The sequence below is a fragment of the Taeniopygia guttata genome, chromosome 1A (genome assembly GCF_048771995.1).
Source record: "Taeniopygia guttata chromosome 1A, bTaeGut7.mat, whole genome shotgun sequence".
Lineage (NCBI taxonomy): Eukaryota > Metazoa > Chordata > Aves > Passeriformes > Estrildidae > Taeniopygia > Taeniopygia guttata.
The window spans coordinates 54,800,073-54,825,955 of NC_133025.1; the positions used below are offsets into that span (position 1 = coordinate 54,800,073).

Below are 25,883 nucleotides of genomic sequence, written 5' to 3' on the forward strand. Positions count from 1 at the left end.
CCTGGGAACAGCAGAGTTGGATTAGTCCTTGCACTTTGGAGCAGGGATAGTTTAACTCTAGGTGTTGTGAGGGTTCTCTGCTTCTGCTAAAGGTTTCTGCTTTTGTGGTGGAGGTGGCTCCAGACTGCTCATGGAATTTTGTGTGCTTTTCTGGCCCAAGGTGTTAAAATATTTGTACATTTTAATATAAGAAATCCATGCTTGTGTACTTTAAGAGCAACACTGAAATGCGATGGTTCAGCCACCTAATTTGTTAGCATCTAGCTGTCCTGGCAGTTGAGGTGAAACTCCCAAGAGAGAGTTGGATGGATGGGTGGGTCTGTGAACCATTAGAGCTATGCAGCTATTCTCATCCATGAATCATGATTCCAGAGTCATGAGCTGTGCTCGTCTCTCCTAGATAACTTTGTATTCTTCCCTGTGAGTTATCTTGTAGATAGCATCATGCTGTCATGGGTCTGTTATTTCTATCATATGGATTAGGCTGAAGAGAGCTAATTGTAGACAACCCTGCAATATCTCAAGCAGAAACAGCTGTTGTTTTGACTTGTAGTGGTTCTAATCTGCCTACCTCAAAATTACTGTTAAAAGTGGATTTTTATTTTGGATGTCCATTCTGGAGTTGCTGTTGCTTTTCTGATGCATTGAAGTACAGAAGGGAACCAGTGTTAGCTGTTGAGCTGAAAAAGTTAATTCCAAGGCTGCTTTCCTGGTTGTCTGTGGTGCAGTGCAACCAGTCAGAGATGGAGGCAGCTGAGTTGGTTACGGAGGTCTGAAATACCCAGCTCCGGTATATAAGTATATGCTGGCTGCAGGAGGTCTTTTTTTCTCAGCATATATTGCTTCAGAAATCACCAGCAAATTGTCACTGAGATTTGTAATTCTAATTCCTCTTTTTCTTGCCTTTCAAGTAGTCTCATTTGCAAGTAATGGGCAACTTTCTTTTGGCATGTGTTACCCATTTTAACTGCTGTTTCTGTTTGACAAACTGAAGCTGCAGAGATTATTTCATCATGAGATAAAAGAATAAAATTTCAGATAAGAGGAACTGAAAAGAGCTGTGCACATTATTCATATCAAATAAATTTGAGTTTTATGGATCTAAATCCATTTAAAATAAAAGTTGGATGTTGCATATATTTGTGGGCTAAGAAAGAAGAAAGGCTTAATGAGCAGCATAGATTATTTTTCTCATTTCCTTCTGCTGCTGAGGTAGTTTCTTCTGGTGAAGATGAGCTCTCTGAAATGCAGGCATTTTAGAAGACACAAAAGAGCTGCTTGCTGTCTCATCTCAACAGCAGTTGCCATCGCTTTACACAAGTAAGGAATATGTGGGTCGCAATTTAAGTCTGTAAGACTGTTCATGGAGCTGAAGTTATCTAACACATCCGTCTTCACCAGCATGGCATCTGCAAGGTACTAGCATCCCTTCAGTGAAGAGGTCCACATTTATCAGAAACTTTGGGTCTCTGGTTTACATTATTTATCTGTGAGGCCATCATGTTGGATATCCCAAAATACTTTTGAAGTGTGACTGCCACAGACAAATAAAGCAAACTGGGGGAGTAAACCAAGAAGGAAGAAAATAATGGTGGGGAAATAGGTGTTCTTAATGTTGAGAGAGGGAAGACACTGCAATATGTTTAAATAAATAAAACCCTTCATTTTGTTCTTACTTAGGTGGCTGAGAAATGGTGGATAAGAGTGTCTGCATGGTTCAAGGTTTATATTTAACTTGCAATCTCATTTCTTTTACATGATGTCTAAGGCTCCTCAGGGTTTTTAAGAAGACTCAAAGTCAGGACATTATTTAGAAGAGGAGAATTGTAATGTGGTAACTGTGTTGAAACAAGCAGATAGAAGTGTTTCCTAAAAGAAAGTTTTCTTGAGTGTGAAAATTATATCTAAAGAACCTTGGTTGTGTGTATTTTCCTCCTTGTGTGTCACATGTATATGGTATAGGATGTATTCACTATGTGGTGTATGACTGAAATGCAGAAGCTATGCAAGCAGTTCAGTAAGTAAACAGGAATTTTGTATGGGAAATGTTATGTACACCAGGGGAATGTAGGCAAGGGGGGGTGTTAATATGTGGGAATGTGATAAATCAAGAAGTGGTGAGATTGGTGTGTTGTACTGAAGAGATTCCAGTAGGTGCACCTGGCAGGGGAGTTGCCTCTGATGCACTGGAGCAGAGACTGCAAGGCACAGCACTTGTGTTTTGCTTCTGCTGCTCTGAAAAAATAGAGAAAGAATTTTCCTGCCCCTTCATGAGGTGGCTTTGAACTGCATGAGACTCTGTAGGTCTAAAATGTTGCCAAATTTAACACTGGCTTTTTGAGTTTTCTTAATTTCTGATTTTTTTTTTCTTTTCTTGTAGGTTTATAAAATTTCCCCCAAATTTGCTTTCTTGGTGACATCTGGTCCCTTTGTTTACACGGCAATAGCTGTCATAAATGTGCTTGTGAACAGCAGTCTTCTTCATGGGGCGGCCCCTATCATCCTCTCACTGCATCCTTCTTTCACTGTGCCAGACAACAGATTCCAGGTTCAGACAGGTGAGTTCCTCCTGACACAGAGGGGAAAAGGTAGCTCCCTGTTGATTCACACTTCTTCACCTGCGATGCAAGGTCAAGTCAAAGCCCTCTGTTCTACTGAGAATCTTAATTCTTTCTATTAATGACATAATTTACATGTCTGTGGCAAGGAGGTGGTAAATTGTAAACAGTTAACCTCATCACTTTGTGGTTTTTTCAGGATTTGTTTTTGGTACACTGCAAAATAGCTGTGCTCTTTCTCTTGCTTCTAAAGGTGAGAAGAGAAAAAAACCCATGAAACATTTATTCATAAAATCACAGTGCAGCTACTTTGTAATGATTGTGTCAATTTCAGATTAAATTTATGTTAAAAGCTGCCCTTTGGTGGTGTTGTTTTGATGTAGGAGAATTGATGAGCAGGAGGATTGATTGCTTGTATATAACATGAGCAGGAGGATTGCTTATGTAGTATTTAGCTTTCCATGGCTGCTGTATTGCAGCAGTTCATGCAAAGTTTGACTGCTAATAATCTAAAGCAAAATAGTACCCATGTAATAGATTTTGAGAGTAGAGTGTTGTCATTTACAATCTTCTTTGGGCCCTGTTTGCATGATAAAACTGCTTGCCTGGTTGGTTGGTTGTGTAATGAGGTAGTGATAGGGACTGAGCATACAAGCAGAGTTAATAAATGTCAACATGGTACTTTTGTTCAGATACGCTTTGTGTGTTGTTTATGCTGTGTTAATAACTGTATGGCAAGACATCACTTCAACTGTGCAGGTGTGATGCCTTTTTCCACTGCTTAATGTGGTTATGTAGATAGACAGGAGGTGTATTTTTTGGGTTTGAACCTTATATAACGTTGCTGTTAGGATCTGTAAGTTAACTGTAGCATTTATTTGGGTAAGACTATATTTGGAAATCCACAGATGTGCATGTAGTTAAGGTCTGTGTGCCTGATCACGTTCCTCTACATTCACTCTTTCTATCTTGTGCTCTTTCTTTCTCTCTTTTGAACTTAAAGATGCCTGTATCTAAATATAACAGTAGCTTACTAAGTGTTTTGAAAGTTAGACCAATACTAATGTGCATTAGTGGATCCAATATGTAGTATTTTAGACAAAGTAAATTCTGTATTTCAGGCTACAAGAAAGAGATATTTGTTGATTTTTTTTTTTTTTTTTCCTGAAGATTCTCATGGATAGGCTGGGTACTCAGGATTTCAGTGTGGCCAATTCAGTAGTCAGGTGAGGTGAAGTTAGCCACAAGTACATAGTGAAGGTCTTTTAGTATACAAGGGAAACAGTGAGTATTTTGTTACTAGTATCTTTCAGAGATCTAATTACTGCTGCAACCAGTATTAGTGAGTAGAGAATTTACTGCAGCGACACAAAATGTATTTTTAATGTATTTTCAATATATTTTCATCTGGTGTTTCACTGAATGTGTCCTGAGCTTCATGAAAGAAGCAAATGATAGCCCTGAGAATTCTGTTATTTTGTTCTCTCTTTTGGAAGTACATTTCTGTAGGAATAACTACCCTTTGCTTTCAGTGCTTCAGTTTGTACCTCGAAACGTGGATATTGGATTCTGCACCTTTAGCCAGCGCATTGAGAGAGGGCTGACAATGGCATTCCTGGAGGTGAACAAACACCAGGAGTTCTACAACTTCACTGTGCAGGTGAGAGGATTATCATGTTTTGTGTCTGTCCCTTTTCCCCCCTCACCTTTGCTTGTCTCTGTTTCATCCAGACAATAAAATGAGTTAGGTGTTCACTGGCTGTCACTTGCAGTCTAGGTCATGGAGAACTATGAGGCTTTGTCATGAAGTCAGTTGGGTTTTTCCCCCTACAAAATAATATGGCACCACATGTTACAAGCTTTTACAAGCTTTTTGAAAAAATGAACCAAAGTGTGATGATTTATATTCAAAAACATTTTTGAATATGATAGAGTTAATAATTTCTCAAATAAAAACTGTTCCAACTGTTACTAGAGTCATTCCCATCATAGTTTACTATAAAGGACTGAGGTGTGGTTAAACATTTTTTGTTGGAAGAAAGATTTCAGGTCTCATTGCCATGCTGGAGACCCTGTTAGAGAATATAGGAGTTACATGACCCTGCCATCACATGGACAAAAATGCAAGTTGCTTCTAAGGTCTAGAAATACTTACAGTATATGATGTCTGTGACAGCTGCTACTGGAACTTCACATATGAAAGGTATTGCACATGTGCAGAGCTCTGAATCACACAGCAGGGCTTAGAGCTCCCTGTAAAGTCAGTAATTCAATTTAATGATATCAACTCCCCCTTCTGATTGAATTCTTAAATTTACTCTAACTTTGTTGTAATACCAAACTCAGTAAAAATTTTATTATTTTGTTTAACTGACACCATAAATACCCATTTGTGGTACCCTAAAATAAATTCAAGAAGAAAAATGACATAAATTTTAGAGTACCTAAAATACTATGTAGTACATATACAAAAGTGCTCAGAACTTTAAACAGTGTCACTGCATAGACTGTAGACAGAACATAGAAAAAAATTTCTTGGACTATCAGCTTAGCCAACTTATTTTAAATATTTCTCTTTTTTTTGGAATAGGTTTGTCTACATGAATACAGTTGCTGTGTATATTGGTGCCACAAAAAGGCTTCGAACCAGTGATGGGTGTGGGTGTGCACAGTGCAGGAAATTTTTAACAAAAAGAACATAATTTTTCAGAACTTTTTTTTTGCCGTAATCAACCCCTTTCTTCTGTTCCATGCAGTTTGGCATTTATCTAAGACTTAGTCAGCAAAATAAATCCAGCTATAAATGTCTTGCTAGGTGTTTTTTTCTCATCATTTTCTGGGCTGTAGCTGTGAGATCATTCTGGATTATGATTGACCTTAAAGGATAACTCTTTGAAGAGGAATTCACACGTAACTTTGCCTCTTCTGAGACTCAGCTGGCTGAACCAATCTGGAGCAGATGTTCCAGATGTTCTTCTGTCTTGATGTGAATTACCCCCCTCTTCATATAAGAGGGGAAAGAGAAGTCTGTCAAGGAAGGGATGGAAATGGAAGGGATGGAAATGACAGTGATTTTATTTTGCTGACCCTGCTTCAATACTGTCTTTTCAGATCCTGAATATAACTCTAAGCAGGCCTGGGGTGCCGTTTCGACAGGGCCCTGTGAGCATTGTTTTTGCCATCCGGGATAGGTACGGTTTTCTAAATGGGTCTGAAGTCAGTGAGCAGCTCAGAAACTTGTCTGTGGTGGAATTCAGCTTCTATCTGGGCTTTCCTGTGCAGCAGATTGCTGAACGTGAGTATTTGCTGTTGTCCAAAACTCAAAATACTTTTGTCCAGTATCTTCCCTCTCTACAATTTTAAAACAATTTCATGCATAAGTGATAATGCAGCTTCAAGTACCTAACTTGTATCATGAGTTCTGCAGGGCAAATCTGTGCCTCTTTGTGCTCACATTTTGGTGTTAACAGCATCTTGCTGTTTTTGTCATTATACTTTCCTTTTTTGCTAGGTCAGTTGTGCTTAACCTGGCTTCATCAGTTCATTGGTCTTAGTCCAGATCTAAAAATAAGAAAATCACTTAGATCAGTATTTTGCTGTGAAGTGTAGTCCAAGGTATGTCTCTGTGCTTATGTCTAGAGAGGCCTTTGCTAATTCTCAGGAAGGTTCGCTGTTTTCAGCGTTGTGCTTCTCTTGACTGTGTCTCTGACTTCTAGAAACTCCTGGGACACTGGCTACATAAGCTGATATTTGCCCATATAGTCTGAATTGATTTGTCTGTGCAGTCTGTTATGTTTTAAAGTATTACCTTTCTCAATTTTTATGTACGTTTGCATGGCAAGTCTTTTTTTTCAGAACACCATCTTCCTAAATGTAGATTAATGGGAACTGTGTGCATAACAGAGCTTACTTGACACTTGGCCTTGACAACTTATGTTTGGTTAGATTTTTCAGATGACTCAGGAACATGAGCAAGATCATGGGAGTACTTGCCTTTTCCTGCTGGTGGGTGTCATTGACTTAGTCCATTAATTCCCCATTTCTCCTGTCTCACTGTGCTTTTTAATTTTCGGCATTGCTTATGTGAGCTGTAGAGATGTATAACATCTGACACAGTGAGTTTTGCAATATAGTTAAAGATTTCATGAAAAATCAGGTCTAATAGTAGCTGGTGTTCATTATGCAGCTGTGTGTGTCCGTGAAAATACTGTAAAGAGAGTCACTGTCAACAGAAAAGTTGCTCTCCTTAGCAGCTTTCGATCTAGGTAAGATGATTGCATAGGATGCTTCCCCATTTAGTACTGGAAGCACTCTAAACATAATAATTTTATGAAGGTTTTTATTTAACTTTTTCAGCATTTTTGATCCTTCTACTCCCATAATCAATTTAAAAATGTATGAGGTTGTTAACTCATTTCCATTAAGAATTTCTGTTCTCATTTGGTCTCACATAGAGTGTGAGCTCTATGCAGTGGTAGGTCTACTTTTAGTGGTGCCAGGACCAAGTCTTGAGAATCCCTGTCCATAGATGACTAGCATTTCTTTTTATCTCGGAAGCCACAGAACATCTCACATTGTGGGCTATGGTCTTTATTGCTCACTGGATGCAAGTAAAATGTTGCTCTTGCCTTGATTGCTTGAAAAGACACCTCTCTTTACTCTGTGTCCTCTCTTTTATGCATTTGCACTTGAGTTTAGGTAGCTTTTAGTTTCTGGTAATATTTTTGGTGTTACAGGACACTTTTTTGCCTGTGATGTACTACATCGGCTCTTACAGCTTTTAGTTTTGTCCACATATTCTGAAATTATATTTGTAGTGCATTTGCAGGTTTCCCCTTGCTGAGAGTCCATCTTTGGGATCATGCAATGGAGCTACAGTGCAATTAAGTGATAACAGAATTTCTACCAAGGCTGGTGTAGCCTGAGAGTCTGGTCATAGGGGGAAGACATCTCTGTTAAACATGAATGTACATGGTTCTCCTTGGGCTTGGAACTAGATGATCTCCAAGGTCCCTTCCAAACCAAACAATTCTATGATTCTATTTTCTTTTCCTGATGGTAATTAGGAAATTTGAAATTATTTTAAAGCTTGTGTCAGGAGCTGTCCCTGTGTTTGTTACCTGCATTTGTACAGTGCCTGGTCAGTGGGGATGATGCCAGTGCCAGTGGAGCCCTGTGGTCACTCACATGTCAATTACAAAACCAAATAAAGTAGAATGAGATTTTTAGGAACTATGAGATCTTCCCAAAGATTGCAATGTAGAAAACATGAGGATTTGGTAGATAAGGTTCCCTAAATTAAGAAACATCTTGTCAGCATTTGACTTACTTGCTGTTAGAGGAACTCATATTTGCTAGAGATTGAGCCCATTGCAGGACAGCACATTTGACTTTGAACTGGTCTAGTTTAGTCTCACTAGTGCTTTTATAGGCACTGTTCTGGAATACCAGCTCTGGTGCTATTTGGCAAGTTGGCAAAGCAGGAACATAGTTTCTCAGATTACTAGAGCTGTGGGTCCTTCTGTCAGCAAGCACAGAAATTATGAATGTAGTTCAGACTCTTTTATCAGTGAGACAACCGCAGCCAGTTATTTTTAGCTGTTCCTGCAGTTTTTCACATTGCTACTGTGACGGAATTTTGAGCCTGAGGGTTTTAAATCTTCAGATTCAGACCCAAAAATCTGTCCAAAGGCTCAGCAGCATTGGGCAAATCCTTCCTCAAACATCTTACTATACAGACTGTTGAGGGTGACCAACAGCCAGATCCTCAAAGCTACTTTAGCAAGGAGATACCTAAATGTTTTTGTTTTCTAGGCCCTGAACTCTGTATTCATGCTTTGCCTTGCTCTACAGAGAAACTGTAGCATGGAAAGCATTACAACACCTTAGATTGATATAGCTGCTTTGGTCTGTGCCAGTTAATATGCAAACCTCTGCTTTCAGTGTGACATTTTTCTAGGAATGTTGGATATTTACATGTAAACCATCTATATATGTTACTGTTCATATGTAAATATGAAATGTTCCTTGCCATACTGTTCTGTGCCATTTGTGCCTTAGTTTATCAGGCATGCTAACAATTAGTACTCTTGGTGGTGACTTTTTCTTTTAAGGATTCTGTGCATGATCTTGTAAGTTTTGAAATTGCATCTGAAGAAACTGTTTGTGGGTGAGCTGAGTGCCAGGACTGAACCCCCAACTTTGGGGGTTGAAGTTGATCATACCCAAGAAAATCTGCTTGTGCATCTCAGCGTTGTTAAGTGAGACCTTGACACCAATGTCCCAAATACAAGCCTTGTTCCAAAGACTGTATTTGCTCCTTGCCACTTGTTCACTTTGCATTGCCTTTCACACACTGTCCTCTCATGTTTTTTATTCACATAAATAATATGTCCTGTTTATAGTTTTAACTGTGTGGTTTGTCCCTGTGCAGTACATCGTTAACACCAGGAATTCTTTGTCACTTTTTTTCCCAGTCAAATAGAGTCAGGATCAGGAGTGAAAATTGTTTGGCAGATGTGGATTATTCTTTGCAGGAATAGGATTGTGAAAATGGCAAAACCTGGAAAGTTCCAGACTTTCTTCTTTCCTCACAAGACTTCTAAGTGACTTGAGCAACATGTTTCTATTCAGATGTCCAGTTTACGCCTTTCCCATGCTTATTTTTCATTGTCCACTTTACAGTTCATGTTTCAGAGTGTAACTGGGTCAGATAATCATGACCTCCATGTCACCAGAAAGAAAACCAAGACTAATCACAGGATTTGGGTGCTAGTTCATTAAAAATAACAGGACATTATATATTTGGTATCTCTTTATGGCTAGCAGATTTCTTGGAGGACACAGGTAAAGGCTAGCTGTGGAGTAGACGGCAATATTTGCCTTCATGAATTTACCCTGAATAAAGCTCTTTGTTTTTATTGGGACTTTAAGTAGAGAGAGTTGCCTTGGGACTTGCTATTTTTTCAGTGCTAAGTAGGGCTTTGATGCATGTCATCTGTTTTGGCTGTCTTGGTGATGTTGCAAAGCCAATAGGATAAATATAAAATTGTATGATATGGTCTAAGGACTGTACAAATATCTGGTGATTTTTTTCTGGGAGGATTTTGCATCAGATTTTAAACAGACACAGTGCGTTGCTATTGCCCATACCCAAGTATCTGCATGGAATCTTATTTTTCATTTAATGCCTTCTCATTTCAAATGTTGCATTCCCTCCATGCTTTCTACTGCTGTTTTCCATTTATCAGAAATAAGAACGATCTGCATGATACCAGTTCTATCCTGCATGGTCCCACACATCTGTAGGAGAGAGTCAGAGATCCTTAGAACATCTGGCAATGGCCATGCTGCCTGAGTGGTGTGCTTTAGACTGCTGTCAGTAAGTTTCTGGATGAGCAGGTGACCCTTTCCCTTTTCATTCAGCACCAAATCGATGCTGTTACACAGTATGGTGCTCCAGGGCTGCCTGTTAGGATCTTCTAATGATGCCAGCATCTACTTCATTAATGCATCCAGAGTCATTAGCAGACCAGCTGCAATCTAGCTAATAATTGCATTTTGTCTGTCCAGCTTCCCCCTCAGAATAACAATCAGTCAGTGCTGTTTATAATTGTTAGTTCCAGAGGACATTAGAAATCTTGCAAATTTGATCTTACTGCAGTGCTGACACTCCAGATGAGCTCAAGGTCTGAGTGTCAGTGAGACACTTGATTGACCTGTGGTATAAGAATTAGAACCTGGATTTGCTGACTTTTGACAATTTTCAGCATTCTTTGTCAGGTTTTAGAACCTAGCCGTAGTTGGCAATGATCACAGCACATCTTCCTTTTCAATGTCAAGATTTTCTACTCAAGTTGATTTATTTTTAAGTTGCATTAATTCTGTGGAAAGTTTAAGTGAATAGTCACCTAGCAATTTGCATGAATTAAATAATTTTCAAGTACTAATTAGAAAAAGTGTGAAGAGCACAGTAAGTATTGAAGCAAAACATGATTTTGGGTTAAAGAAGAAAAAACTCAAAATTGCTAGGAGTTTGAAGCATTATGATCACTGGAAGGTTTTTGATTTCCTTATCATGCTCTTTCCATGCACTGGAAAACAACAGAATCACTTTTCAGTTTAGTTTATGCTTTTTTTGGTTCAGCTTCCATTTCTAAATTGAAGTAAACAATTGCATGACTAGAGTAAATCAAATTTCAATCTAAAAGCTACAATCAGAGGAATTGAGTTTCAGGATGCCAAAAATAAATGGGTGTGTTTCAATGGACTCTGAGGTGCTTTTTGCTTGTCAGAGTTTTGGAAATTTAGTACATGGTAATCATTTGCATAGAGAGCCAGTGTTTCCTGTTCAGAAAAAAAGGGACCATGTTCTAACACCCTTCTGAATAGTAAGTCACAGAGTACCAGCCAGGTGGTCATCTTGAAGCTAGTTGGTGCTATTATTAAAATAAAGCTGGAATAACCAAATTTTCTTTTTTTTTTTATTCCAATAGAAGTTAATTATAAATCTATGAAAATAAAAAGTAAAATGTAACTAATGATTCTTTTGCTTTTACCTTAAACAAAAAGTTCCTTGGCTTTTTAAGGGGTAAAATAATCAGATTCGTGGTACACTGACAGAGAACAGTTTGTCTACAAATTCTTGCATCATTAAATTCGAAAAACTTTAATTTTCTACTTCCCTGAAATGTGGAGTAGTGGCAAACTATTCCACAACTGTAGACATCTTTATACTAAATTGATCCAGCATGGGCCAGGTCATTTAATTATTATGTGCTGCATTCTTTCTGTTCATGAAATGGTTTAAAAATTAACCTTTGTATAATGCTTAGCAAACTGCATCTGGATTAAATATTTTGAGAAAGTTAAGACCATTCCTTTTCCTTATTGCCATAGTGAAGCTTAAGACTTCCCTTGAGGAAACTGTTGGCCCAGCCCCCATCCTCACTTCTTTCCCAACATGTCTTTACTGCTCTCCAGTGGAAACCTTGGGAAAAATCTTGTCTATACTGAAGTTAGTAGAAATAGACTGTTTTCCTTACTGGGGCAAGGATTTCCCTCTGGAGCAGAGCTTTTTTAAAAAAAAATTGAGAAATTAAGAAAGTTTGGAGCCACCAAGCCAAGGAGAAAAGCCATGAGGTTTATCTAGAGCAGTGTTTCTACATGCAGTTATTTGTGGGTTTTGTAAAAGAAAAAAAAAAATCAAGATGGTGTTTTTTTAAATGCTTTCCCCTGCACAAGTCTGGAACACAGATCATATGTGTTTAGTTCACTGCTTTACATTTATTGTTTCCTTGCAGTTACTGCCTCAGAAAAGGTCTTATTTTCATCCTGAGACACTCACAAGTTGCCTCACTGCCCTTTGAGCAGGAGTCTGATCCTGCAGCTAGCTCAGTAAGAGTCACAACTCAGACAGTGAGTTTTTAAATTCCTGGGAGCCATGACCTCGGTGCAGCAGCTTGGAGTCTTCTATGTAATAAATCTGACTGTTTCAGTTAGCTTCTTTTTGTTAGAGACAAACTCAGCAGTGTACATTGGGAGCACTTCCCTTGCCATTGTGTCTGCATTGCCTCAGGAGCAGAAATGCATCTGTGTAAATAAGATGCTTGCTGACAGTATAAATTATGTAGTGCCTTCTGGTTTTGTGTATGTTGTTTAGAATGCTGTTCTTATGGATGTTTTTCCTCCATTCTGTTTTTCCTTCAGCCTTTCATTATCCTAAGCTTAATGTGTCCCAGTTGATGAAATCTTCCTGGGTGAGGACAGGTACGTATGGTCTCTGTGAGTAAGTACAAGCGTGATTAGTTTGGTACTGGGGATAACTAGCCTGCATAAATATCGATAGCTTAGGGGTGCTGCATTTTTATGAGGTAATAACATGTCTGAGCTGAATAAATTCTGAAACCAAAGGCCCAGTGACCTGGAATATCTGGGAAATATAAATCCCTGGTCTAGAATTAATTACTGAAATTCCTTGATAATGCACACAAAGCACTTTTGTCTTATAAGGCTGTTCGTTCTTAGTGAAACAGCTCAGACTGTCAGGAATAAAGTATCTACTCTGCATGTTGTCAATACGCCACATTGATTTTTAGGGATCTATTTTAAGTGAAAATTAAAATTTTATTTGTGTGACACTTTTGACCAAAACAAGCCCAGAATAAAAGAGTGAAAATAGATGAATTCTGAGTACATGAAAGAGTTTCATCACATTTCATTGATCTCTTCTGATTCATTCACAGAAGATCCCTCCCACCAAAATCTTCTGAATGTTTTATTCTGTAATTTACAAATGTGCTTGAGTTGTCACGTTTAGGTGCTCAAAGGCTGTTGAGGTTGCCTGCCTGCAGTAGGTCTTACCTGCTGCTTTTAAGCCTGACTGGTGAGGAGGCTTTGCCTACCAAACTTGTTCTTAGGGTGCAGGTGCCCCACTAGATACACTCTTGTCTTCCTACAACTTTTATCACCTCTCGTTCATCTGCGGTATAGACTTGCTCTTTTTTCCGTGTTTCCCTGTCTCTTCTCACCAGTCACCACTTTACTCTTTAAGCAGAAAACCAAATTGCTCCTCAATTTCTGAAGTCCACATGGTTTGTTTCAGAGAAGAAAGGTTTAGAATTTCAGATAACGCTCACTAATGTGAGGGAAGCTCCTCACAATGTGTGAGTCTCATTGCAGTGGCATTCTTCCTTAGAGACTGATTTGGCTTTTTTGGCTACACCTGCTCCCTCTCATGCTCAGCCTTAGGTTTGTCCATAGCTGCTGAAAATTCCCTTAGCTCCTGCGGTAAAAAAAAGGGTTCTTCCAGCTCTGAAATCACATTCCCTTGGGTTTTGATAAACTTCCTGGCTGTAAGATTTTGAAAGCCAATTGCAGCAGCTTTTTTTTCTGTAGAGAAATTTTTTGTAGTCTCAGTTCTTGCAGGATTCTGGGAAGAGCTAGTAGGCTTTGGCTGGGTCATTGCTTTCAGTCGGTGTTTTGTATTTTAAGGGTAATGAATCATGACATGGGAAACTGATAATCTATGCATGTAAAGATTTTTTAATATCAAATTACCCAGATATATGTGCATGTATCCCAATAGTAATAAAAAGCTGGAATATACAGTGTTCTCCCTCTGTTATAGAATACAATTCCTGCTATTAAGCATAATTTATTGATACTGAAATCCAATACACAGGCAAGAACAGTTTTTTGCTTGGTGTATATAATAGCCCTAGGTCACTGTCTATTTTGCTATTTAATTCTGAGATACTTAGTTTGTGATTGAATTTAGAAGACAGATACGGTTGATCTCAGTGAGAAATCATGTAAATGTGTCCTGTTTCTGACATCTGCAGTGAAAGCTTCAAATTGAAAAAGTGACTATATTAGATTTGGTTTAAAAATTAAAAAAATTAAAATTATATTTAATTGATTTTATCTAACTGGCAGATTTTTATTAAGCACTACACTTAAAATAAATGTGGAAACACAGAACAAGTAGCTTTTAAAAAATACATGCATTTCTAACAAACTTCACTAATTTATTTGATGCAGTCAGCAGTGAGTTGCTGTCCTGGAGGATTGTTTAGTTGGGTCAGTGCTCCATTCACTCCACATTTCTCTAGCTGGATGCCATCTTGCTAGTAAAAGTCCACCCTTTTTTTCATTTTCCTTCAGTGATTCCTCCTTCAGTGTTAGCTGCCCCAGTAACCCAGAGTACCTGGTTGCCAAGTGAGCAGGGCTGCAAACCATTTTTTTTGCATTGTGATTGGCATATTTGTTAATCTTATCAGGTGAAGTTGCACTTGAATACACAGCTTCATTCATGTGCTGCTGTTCTACTTTTTCTCCATGACTCAGAACCCTTGTCCTCCCCATCTCCAACTCTGTATCACTTCAGAACTCAACACTTTTGACTGCAATTAGTAGAAACAGATTATTTAAACCAAGTTTTCTCTTCTACTAGTTTTTAAAAATTCATTGAATACTCATCATTTTATGCATTTTTAGAATCCAAATAGTTTCCTTATTATCCTGGATCTGTCTAGCCTGGTTAAGGTTCCAAAAAAATCCTCTGCCTGAATTTTTTTTCCCCCCACATTATGTATTTTGACTTTTTCCCACCAAACGTCTTCCTTTCCCAACAAGTAACCTCCAGCTGAACAGGTAAGGATTCCCATTTAAATTCAGCTGCTCACGAATTGTCCCTGAGCTGTCACAGGGTGACTCAAAGCTTGTAGTTGAAGTTGTGGAGAAGAAACTGAGAAGTTTTACTAATGAATTTGCTTTCTTGGCTTGCTTTCTGTGCAATGCAGTTCTCCTGGGTGTCGTCGACCAGCGAATTCAGGAGGAAGTGTTTCGGGCAGAGATGGAGCGGAAACTTGCTCACCTGTTCAACGAGGCTTTGCTCAGAGGCAGGATCTGGAGACGAGCCAGTTTTGCAGGCAGCAACATTGTGCAGGTATTAAGAGCTCAAAATCAGAGGATGAAAAATATAGGATAATAAATCAACTGAATAAGTTAACATGAGTGTTAACAAAGTGTTTAGGTTTTGAGTTGGGGAATAAAGGTGCATGTAGCACCTTTAGCTGGTTGGTGATACTTATGTTTTGCACCTAAAATATGGTTCTTCTTTCAAGCACCACGTTTTAAGCTAAACATAACAAATGCAAATAACTGATTAAGTGCCTACTAAAAATTTCTGATGGCTTCTTAGAAACAACGATGAAAATTGTTTTACCACCATCTTACTTTAGAAATGTTCTATCTTGTTTGGTTTACATGAGGCACCTAGCAAAAGGAGACGGGATGATCATCAGAAAAATGTTTATCTCCTGGGACAGCTACTTCACACCTCTCTGTTTTGGCAACGGTGTAGAAATACAAAGTAGAATTCTGTGTGGTTTGATGCAGCAGTAGAGTAGTACATGCTACTCTTTAACCTCTTGCTTGTCACATACTCCTGGTCACAGGGTTGGATTTCAGGTAAAAATGATTAATCATGCCAAATTTTGCACACGTAGCAATTTTGTTGTTTGTATTCCAGTGCTGCTTTAGAGTTACAGAGTCACAGGTGGATTTAGTCACATAAGTCCAAGAAGTCGTAGATATTTAATTTAAAGTTTTAAATTCTGATCTGTTCTTTCTAGTCAGTTCAACAATCTGAAAGACAATGCACTTTTTTAATGGCTCATCTTCTTAAAAATTACCTTTTCCAACTAATTCATTGACAGTTGGTTTACCTCCCAGATGCCCTTTTTGCATTTCAAACCTATTGTCTTTATTTAATTTAATCCTATGGTTTTTGCTACTACTTAAATTTCCAGATGCTGGGATAGTCTTACTTCTGCTTTCCTGTCTCAGAAACATCTGTTTCAGTAATAGAGATTTTATTTTATTTTTCTTCTATACAGCTTTGAATTGCTGCAAATAGATGTCTTCTTCAGATCTCCTATTCCCAGCACCTCTTATTGCACTTTGTTCATTATGCCTTTGTCCTCCCTTTGCATATAAATTAAACAAATATTCCTTATGTTGCTAGTGAAGATACCATAGCCTATAAAATGTGTATGTTTAGATTACGGTTTTATGACTTTGCACAGTAAAGCTCAGGTAATTTATTTTTTCATGCACAAAATCATGGGCACATCCTTTTTAGATAAGGAGTAGTATTTTGGAAAGTGAAAATACAGCACTTTTCTTTTGACTTTGTATTATGTGCTGGGACATAAGATGAGGTCTGCAGCTTGTGTTCCAGACAGCAGTGCTGCTCATTTATGCCATTTAATTAGTGCAGAGAGCCTGCCAACTGCACTCTTTGGGCAGAGGAGGATTCTGTTCATTACAGTCAGCAGATCTCACCATCGCAGGACTTCTCCAGGTACTCCCAGCCCACCCTTTCAGGTAGGGTTAGAGCTGTAACAAAGGAGATGTGGAAGGAGGGAGGCTGAAGAGCAGCGAGGTGTGTGTGCTGGCTGTCCTGCTTTCCTGGATGAGAACAGCAGGTACCTGCAGGTGCCACAGCTCCTTGGTAGTGCCTTGGCAGGATGTTCAGGTGTGTGCCAGGTGAGGCAGCCTGAGGCTGTGGTGTGCAGCTTCAGTGATGCACCTGGTAGTGGGCTCCAGACTGAAGAATAGTTCCTTTCAAGGGTGTTCCCCTGTTAGCTGAGGATCTTGTCCATAGGATCTGCCATAAACCTTTTACTGCTGTTAATTCTGTTCCTCTTAGCTGAGTTTATAAGCTGTGTTTGAAGTGTGTTTGTGTCTTCTGGGGGAGCTAAAAATGTTTCTTGTGCTTTTCCCATATATATTTTCCCATATATATTTCTTGCACACAAATCAATGACTGCTATGATAGTAGAGCACAATGAAGTGAAAATAAGAACAAAAGCTGCCAACACCAAAAGTGTTGCATAGTTTTAACAGAACATGTGTATATATCCATCAAAGACTAGACTCACATTTCACTTGCCTTGTGACCCTACAGACCAGAGTTTTTCCTGAGGTGAAATATATTTATAGCATATTGAAATGTGACATTTCTAAGCTCTGTGGAAAATCAGGACTGCAGGTCAAGAGGTGAAGCAATTATTTGTAAATGTTACTGCAGGCATATTAGTTTCCTTTCACGTGCTCAGGAAATAGAAGTGATACTCTTTGAGGTTTAGATTTCATTTCTAAAGGCATGTGTTAGTACCTAAGAATGTTAAAAATCATGCTTTAAACCTAGGAATGGTGAAGAAGAGCTTTAGAGGGTACGCAAATATCAGGCTTTCCCCTGCTGTTTGACTGTCTGTGCTCTTAACAGGTGGCACTCCATGATAAAACGAGAAAAAAGCCTGTAACCATCATGTACAAAAACCCCTCTGAAGCCTCACACCTGGTTGTTGTACTTCTGATAGTTCCACTGATTTTTGTGTGACGTTGTATTAATGTTTCACAGAGTATGTCATACATATTTCCAGTGTGCATCTTCTGTTGTTGCAGATTTGATGGCACATGCTTACTGTGGCTTGAATTGCATCTGCAGAGACCTGTGCTATATTTTGTCAATAGTTTACTGCAGTAATTCTCATTACATTTTTTAGGAATTAGAGGGCTTAATTGTAGTTGAAAATACACCAGCAGCTAATAAAAAAAACCTAATTTTCCTTCATTTCAGCATGTGTGGTCCTTTGAACCTAATAGAAAGTGAGAAACTGATCATAGCAAATTAAACAAAGAGGAGTGTTCTGATTTAAAGATCATGTTAGATAGCATTTTAGTTGCAATGTGTGTGAGGAGTAACAGCTTATGGGAGGATGTAATGACTGAATTGAGCTTTTCATTAAGACAAAAATTCGTTGTCGTGTTTTTCTGCTGACAGCTTTTGTGTCTCTCCTGGCTGAGGAAAGCCTGTCTTGCTGTGAGTTTTCAGGTTTATAAATAAAGCCTTTGGGCACTGCTGCAGCTTCATCTTTTTCTCTGAGGCTTTTGGCCCCTCCAGCAGCTGTCCCAGGCAGTAACTGGCCCCTCTTGTCAGGTTGCTCACAGCTTGTTCATACCTCTTGTCTGCTGACCACAATATACCTCGAATTAATTGCCCAGACACTAAAATCCTACTAAGACATAAAGAGGATATTTTTTGATTTTTTTTTCCCAGTATGATGAAGGATGGAAAGGGAAATAATCCTCCTACATGAGCATTGGAGATTGTGTGTGCAGATCTGCTTGTTTCTAGGTAGTGCTCTTGCCTTCCAGACCCTGAAACAGTCCACCCAGGGCTTCCTTGCTGCTGTGGGGATTGCTGACCAGGACATCCCACTGGCTGGCCAGGACTCTGAGAATGCCTTGGAAGCTTCCCCACCATTTGTATTTCTGTACTTGAAATTGCCAACTAGATTTTGTTACCAAGGCAACTCTGTTCACTGACCTATGATATTCACTTGAAAACACTTTTTAAATTAAATTTACTGACACCTGAACACAGTTAAGCTTTTCCTCTGTGGAGGTTAAATGCCCATCTAGTATCAACAAAGATGGTATCATTTATGTACACAGGAGTTGAATTAGTATTTTCTTCTTCTTTTTTCTTCCCCCACATGACTTTCTGCCTCCTGAATTTAAAATTCTTCTATCTCTTCCCTCCCTATGTCATCCGTCACTGCCAAAGTGTAAATATAAAATGCTTAAATGCTTCCTTATATTTGGGCTGCTTTGCTGGATGCCTGGCAAATAGTATTTGTCTCTGCTTGCATTCTTATCATTCACAAGGACAGAGACTAAATCATTCTGAAGCTGCACAAAAAGTATAATTTGGAACCATGTGTCACAGAACTTAATATACAGAAACTCTATAATAAACAGGCACAGTGACTGTGCACCTCAATTCCATGACCAGTTTTAAAGCAGTTCAGACCCAGTAGGCCATTTCCTGTGTTTCAGCCAACTCGGAGGCTGGTTACAAAAATAAATAAGTAAAATTTAGTGAATTGGTGTGATAGAGATGAAAACTGAGGTATTGCTATTGTCACAGGTACTGTGTTTATGTGCAAGTCTAATTGTCTAGTATTTGCTTTCAGACTAGTATTTGCTTCCAGACTTGTATTTGCATCCAGACTGATGATCCTGCTAGTCATCAGTCATTTCTCTTTCCCGGAATAGAAATCCATAACCATCTCCCCATGGTTTTGAAATTTTGTCTGCAATGTATGGTGTGAGCAGTCATAAAATATTGTGCATTCAGAAAATAAAATTTAGCTTAAAATAGTTCATCAGCACTAGCCTGTGCCTCCACTGAACTTCTTTGTGCTTGTTCCCATGTTCTCTGTACTGTGCTGAAATACCTCCAGCTACTTCTTCCTGTCTCCACTCTCACTGCTCACTCATCCCTGTTCCTCAGCACAGGGGGAGCCATATGCTGTTGTTTTTAATTCTGTGTTAACATTTGTACAGTTCCAGTTGTGACAACTTGCATTGAAATCCTGTCCTTCTTACCCTCTGCCTTTTCTAAAGGCAGCTGTGGAGAAGTTCCTTTGTTAACCCATTCAGGCAGCTTGGGACCATGACCTGATGTGTGTAACACATGTAATTATACTTCTTGGATTCTTCACTGACTTTAAAATATATGACAGCTCAGTTTAAAAATTTTCTAATTTTCACTGATTCTCTGGCTATGCACAGAGTGGCTTCATAAAATTAAAACCACGAACCCATTGATTTTCAGTCCCACATGGCCTTTCAACTCCCTCACCCTCCATGTGAGTTAGGTGCTGTTTGGGAAGGTTTCATCTGTGCTGGGAGCAGATACCAGTCTGTACACTCTGCTGCTCTGTGCACTAAGACCAGACTGTGGCAACCCACCTGAAGCAGATGTAATATAATATAAAGCTGTGGGCATTTTTTGACTAACTGTATATTTGAGGTCAATGAAGCCAGATTTAAGTTTACACCTGCCAAATATGTGTGTTGAAGCCTCATTTATTGATGCTGTTTTGTTACCTTCAGTCAGGGATCTGTTTTCCCTTAGCTGGTAGGAAGAGGAAATGGCATTCAGGAGAGCAGCAGCATCATTTAATGGGTCCTGTTAGCAGCTCTTGCTGTGTTTCAGAGATCTGCACATTTTTCCGCTCTATTTGTAGATAATCTTTTTCTTGCATCAGATATGACTGACACTGAACATTACTTTTTGCTTTCACTTGATTTGTCCTAGAAAATTTTTATGACAATTGTGCTTTCCCTTGTTTCATTCTGCTCTTTTTTTTTTTTTAATATACATAGACATCTTGCTGTTACCATTCCTGTGAATTGCTTTTTTAGGACACGTTGAGTTGCTGTTCCCCCAAACCAGAACATCATTCCTGTTGATCTAGAAATTGTACTTCTTTCCTTCAGCATAATTTGCTTAGTTGGAAGCTAGGAAAGAAAACAATACAAAGATTTGCTTTTGTAAGCCTCACATGCAAACATTTGTGTGTTTGCTTTACCTCAGGCCTATGGGCAGTTTCTGAGAATATAATTTATTAAATATGTACTTTATAGCAGAAGGATAATTTTGAAGGAAGCAAAATATGTCAGTCTATTTATGTCAGTTCCTTCCAGAGCCCTTCGAACTCTAAAACAAAAATCACGACAGAATACCTCCTACTGTTTATTGTCCTAATTCTAGTTTGAGCTCACCATTACATGGTAAATGGCTAAACAGAGGAGAGTTGTTATATAAAAAGATGTAATTTTACAGGAATTCAAAGTTCTGTGGTTCTCATATGCAATGTAGATGTTTAATGGTTAGAGTGTATCTACAGGGCTTCCTCATAGCATGCATTCTTTTGATTATTAATGTCTTTAGATGTAGGTAGCAAGAATTCCTTCCCACAGCATCAAATGCATTCCTTCCTGAAGAAAGCTGGATGCCAAGGGGAGCTGTGTGAAGTATGAAGGTGACTGTGCAAGTGCTTAAGTTGAAACAGAGCAGTTTTATTTTATGCTAACAGAATATTCACCTGTGTAGCTGCTTAACATTTAGAAAAACTGGAGCAAAGAGGTGTGTGTGTGTTATGAATAACAAATCAAAGTTAGAGTAGGTATTTAGAGAAGGGGAAAGTGTAGTCACACTTCTTCTAACCAACCATTGCTGAAGGCAGTAGAGGCTTCCAGAGTGGCACAGTGTTGGCATCTTTAGAGTGAAAGCAGTTCTCTTACTTACCAGATGTGTACATTGCTATGATACAAGTTGGGGGCGGGGGGGGGGGGGGGGGGGGGAGGAAAGGTTTGCCATAAAAATGTATTTTATAAATAATCACTTCCCTTGAAATTTTCCTTTCAATTACAGCAGGGGAGAGTATGAACTCTTAAGACAAAATGCGTGGGAGCTCCAAATAAATACAACTTAAAATATAAAAGCTTTGCAACTTCTTTTCAGATTGTGAATGTGTCACGCTTAGTTGGTGTTGATAACCCTGTGGAGCTGATCTATTTTGTGGAGGACCAAGATGGGGAGAGACTGAGTGCTCTGAAGTGCTCGGACCTGATGAACAGAGTCGATATCCAGCGGGCTGCAATCATCCTTGGCTACCGCATCGAGGGCAGCGTTGCGCAGCGTAAGCCCTGGCCACCCACACCACTGCCAACAGGGGCAAACGGGAAGGGTGGCTTTATCTGTGCAGGTTATGGCACTGCACGGGGCCCACTGTTGCAGTGTTTTGTTCTTGGGCTGCTGCAGCTTTGACACTCCTGAGGAAATCAGTTTTAGCAGCCTTGCAGTGAGCTGTGCAGTGTTGTCTTGCCTCTCGGAGACCCTGCTGAACTAAGGGTTGCAGCAAAGTCCTTAAGTCCAGCCTCACTGCATTCACTTTGTGCTTGTGCTGGAAAAGTACAGTGCTGACTAAAGACCTTCCTGCCATTTTCATGTCATCCTGCTAGGACAATATCTGTTTACAGCTTGTCTTGTCCAGGAGCTTGTACAAACCAAAACCCACAGTTGGGAGATCGGAGGGTGTGAGTATGAAATGGGTGTTTCCTTTAGCTGAGTAATGGCAGTGTAGTTTAATACCAGTCACTGCTTTTTTGTCTGAATTACTTTTTCTGTACGCTAAGGGTAGTTGGGGCATTTATTTCTTCCATGGAATACGATTGACCTGGGTTTTATTTGTTTGTCCATCAGCAATATATAAGTAATGTGATCTTTTAAAGAATATAATGTAAAAGTAATGTGATTTTTTTTTTTACTAGATATATATCAGGATAAATAGGATTGGTCATGTAAACTCATATAATTACTTCATTCAGGAGGCTTGGTATATAAATAATTTTCAGTTAGTAGCAAGACAGAATACCTACTCAGAATTTCGTGTTACAATTAGGAAAGAAACTTAAAGGTATCTTAGGAACAGACAAGTATGAGCTGCAAAATACCTCATTGGTATGAATGTTTAATTACCTTTTCTCATTTCTGTGCAATATGAAGGCATGAGTTACATGGTACTACAGGGTATTTTTCCAGCAGAGCAAGCATGTGTCTGAGATTTAAAATTCTCTGCAGAAAGAAAAGAAAGAAAATAGTAAAAATTGTACCATCTGTATGTGTCTCTGAATTGTGTCCCTCATTAAAACAGTTGTGTGCAGACAGGTCAGTAGCTCATATACATGTATTTAATATCCATTAATGGACTGTCATGCTCGTTAGATGGAAACGAAAAAAGCTGCAACAACAAATTCTCTTTACAAAAATGATAACTGTTGAACAAACTTCATAAAGTGTTCATAGCTTATAGTTCATGTTGAAACTTGTTATCTTTGACCTGTCATTAGAAAGTTCTTCTAAGAGTCACAAAGTCATAAAAACCTTTAAATGCTCCTTATTAGAAGAAACTAGACCAAAAAAGATTATTTTTATAACAGAAAACATAATGCCAGAAATGAGCTGTTAGGTGTATAAAATGTAAGAATTCTATGTGCCTTTAATTTCTAGGCTCATCATTGGAATGGCTACTAATAATATATAGAGAAAATAGAAATACTCTTTTTAGCTTGAAAACACCATTTTTAGAAATTGCATCATTTTGACTAGAAACGTGTTATTGCTATGGCTTTTAGTCTCATAATTAACCACTTTGCAAAATTAGCAAATAAAAGTTCTGTCATTTATTTCAGTTTACCTTTTACAAGAATGATTTGCTTGATTACACTTTCCAGCAGTTTTGTTTTCTGCTTGGGGCTGAAGCATCTCACACACTGACAATGAAACAGAGAGAAGAAAAAAAAGCAATCACCAATGCAGAACTATACACCTTGTGGAGGAGGTTGAAATTTGTTTTGATAACAAAATGTTAAAGAGAAGAGGCAGCTGGTAATACCGCCTAAAGCAATAAACAGGCAGCAATGTTGGAAAGTCTATCTTACCTTTGCTGGTGATTGAGTAATTTTTTTAGACCCATTTCACTGTGTCAGCTTAGTTTTGACTTACAGGATGATGTGGCAGAAATGCCATTTTCATTAGTATTTTAAGTACAGCTCTTCAGAAGGTGGCCCAAGACAATTGATCTCCTGCCCCATATGCTTCCTGAGCATGACATACCTTAACTTACAGTGGTATGACATTTCCTGTGATGTGCAGCTGGTTTCTGATAAATTCCTTAACTAGCATTTACAAGAACATAAAAATACATAACCTTGAAGTGTCCTCAGTTTGAAACATAACCACATAATATTACTGTATTCCTTTTAACTTTACAGCTGTGGAGAAGCTGAAGGAGCCCACTTCAGAGACTCAGAACAGCAACCTCTGGATTATCGTTGGGGTGGCCGTCCCGGTTGCCGTGGTGCTCCTGATTGTTATTATTTTATACTGGAAACTGTGCAGAACAGACAAGCTGGAGTTTCAGCCAGACACAGTGAGCAACATTCAGCAGCGACAGAAGGTAAAAGGGGAAACTGTGCTGAGAGAAGCTGGAGTATTCTGAGAACAAACAAATGTGAGACTCTGGGGAACACCTGGCATCCTTAACTAGCATGTGTAAACACAGTTTCAGAGCATTCCAGTTTAGAGGGGGAAAAAAAAAGGGAAGCAATCTAAAGATAGTTGAAGTCAAGAATCCCATAATGTTTTATTTATTCTCTTGGGTATTTGATACTGCATTAGATAGATCCATCCTTCTGAAATGTGGGCACTGAGGCTGAAAGGAACCTTTCTTTATCACTTCATTTCAAGGCTGTGGCTGGGACTGAATAAGAAGAGTCTTGAATCACTGACCTTGTTTTCCCCAGAAGGCTGAATTTTTCTTTGGTGATTTTCTGCTAACCAAATCTGACAGCTAAAGTGCACCACCCATCATACCTCATACTGGAATTAGAATTGCTAGATCCTGTCCTGGCTGCCCCATGTTCTACCAAGGCCTTTTTTGTTGCAGTTTTGAGAACCTGTTGCAGTACTAGGACATTAATTAGTGGATCTGTGTGTGCCTGCATAAGTGAGCTTGTTGGCCAGTGTTGGTTAGGATAGTGAGAAATTCACTACTCTTGTCTTTTTCTTGCCCAAGAGTGTAAATCAAAAAATTTGTGGTCCAGGTTTTTCACAAAGGATGTATTTAGTAAAAAGAATTATAAAATGCCTGAAAGGTTACTTTCTTTTTACAGCCAGAGAGAACCTATGTGTGTCAGAAATGCTTGTTACTGACTATACCTTCAGAGGCATTAATAAAGGCAAAATGATCTACCTGTGCTAATCCTGTGGTATTGCAGTCATGTTCTCCTCTGTGACCTCATGTTCAGTCACAGTTTTCTCCATAACAAGCCTTGTCTGTACACCAGGCTCTCTTTTCAAGATAATTAATGATGTGAAAGAGGAGAGAAACAGAAAGCACTTGCACTTCCAAAGCAGTCAGAACAAATCAATAGCAACTTCCACTTGTCTTGCAACTGCGAACTGTGTGTCGGAATCCAGGCTGGCAACAAGTGATGCCTTTTGATGAACACCACCCCCTGGTACCTGGTTTCACCTCTGCTGTGGTAATATGGAACACACGTTTTTGACTGAGGAAGTTCCCCACAGTAGTTTTGACTAATTTGAGAAGGGTCATACAAGAGAGGACTGCTACCCTCGCTACGCTGTTTGATCGCATTTTCAGTTCCTCTCTGCTATCACAAGCATTTTTGGTAAGGAAGCAGTTGGGTTGTATCGGCTGTAAGGCCAGAAACATCTTTCATGTAATTACTTCCTTTTAAGAAAATGGCTCAGTTGCTTTTCCCCACTGCTTCCACAGTATTCTTCATCTTAATCATTCATGAGTCAGAAGCCTCAAACTTGTTTATATGCAGATCTCATTTTGGATTGCCTAGGGAACCTGTCACTTTGCCTTTTTTAGGGAAGTTGCTGTAAGCAAACTAGAAAGAACCACTAAGGACATCTAGTTCAATCCTTGTGCCACTGGAGGTAAAGCAATAAAAAGGGTCTTAAATTTTTATTACTTTGCACATCAAGCAACTATAAGAGCCTACTTTGCAGACCATTTCCTCCCTTCCCCAGAATAAAAGTAGTACTCTGGCTTCCTTACCATCAGGCTGTCATTGGGATTTCATATCTTCAAACAGTGGGTTGGAATTCTGGGTTGGAATAGGGCATATTTAACCACCACCAAAGACCCCTAGACAGTCAAAACAGCATACAGATTATTAGAGACATTTGGTCTGATCCTGCTCTCTAAAATTTTCTATGTATTTTATACTTTTTATTAGAGTAAATGCAAAGTGATCGAAGGAGTGTCATCATCAGTGGTCAGGGATTTATGTCTGTAAATAAACACCATAAAAATGGACTTGGCTTCCTCTTCCTCACCACAGCCACAATTATTTACATTCTCTGTT

The 25,883-nt window shown here is 38.9% G+C and overlaps 1 protein-coding gene across 9 annotated transcripts in view; it reads left to right on the plus strand.

The window, feature by feature from the left end:
- The window catches only part of KIAA1549 (KIAA1549 ortholog), a 142,659-nt gene that overhangs the window by 76,889 nt on the left and 39,887 nt on the right, over positions 1-25,883 (plus strand). For all 9 annotated transcript variants that reach the window (XR_012053578.1, XR_012053577.1, XR_012053579.1 and 6 more), the window contains exons 4-10: positions 2,381-2,558; positions 4,091-4,218; positions 5,670-5,853; positions 12,267-12,326; positions 14,861-15,006; positions 21,445-21,622; positions 23,757-23,941. Coding sequence is in view for 6 of the 9 variants with exons in the window: in XM_030263234.4 (XP_030119094.4) it covers positions 2,381-2,558; positions 4,091-4,218; positions 5,670-5,853; positions 12,267-12,326; positions 14,861-15,006; positions 21,445-21,622; positions 23,757-23,941 (1,059 nt within the window). In the remaining 3 variants the exon portion in view is untranslated. The remainder of the gene's footprint in view (positions 1-2,380; positions 2,559-4,090; positions 4,219-5,669; positions 5,854-12,266; positions 12,327-14,860; positions 15,007-21,444; positions 21,623-23,756; positions 23,942-25,883) is intronic.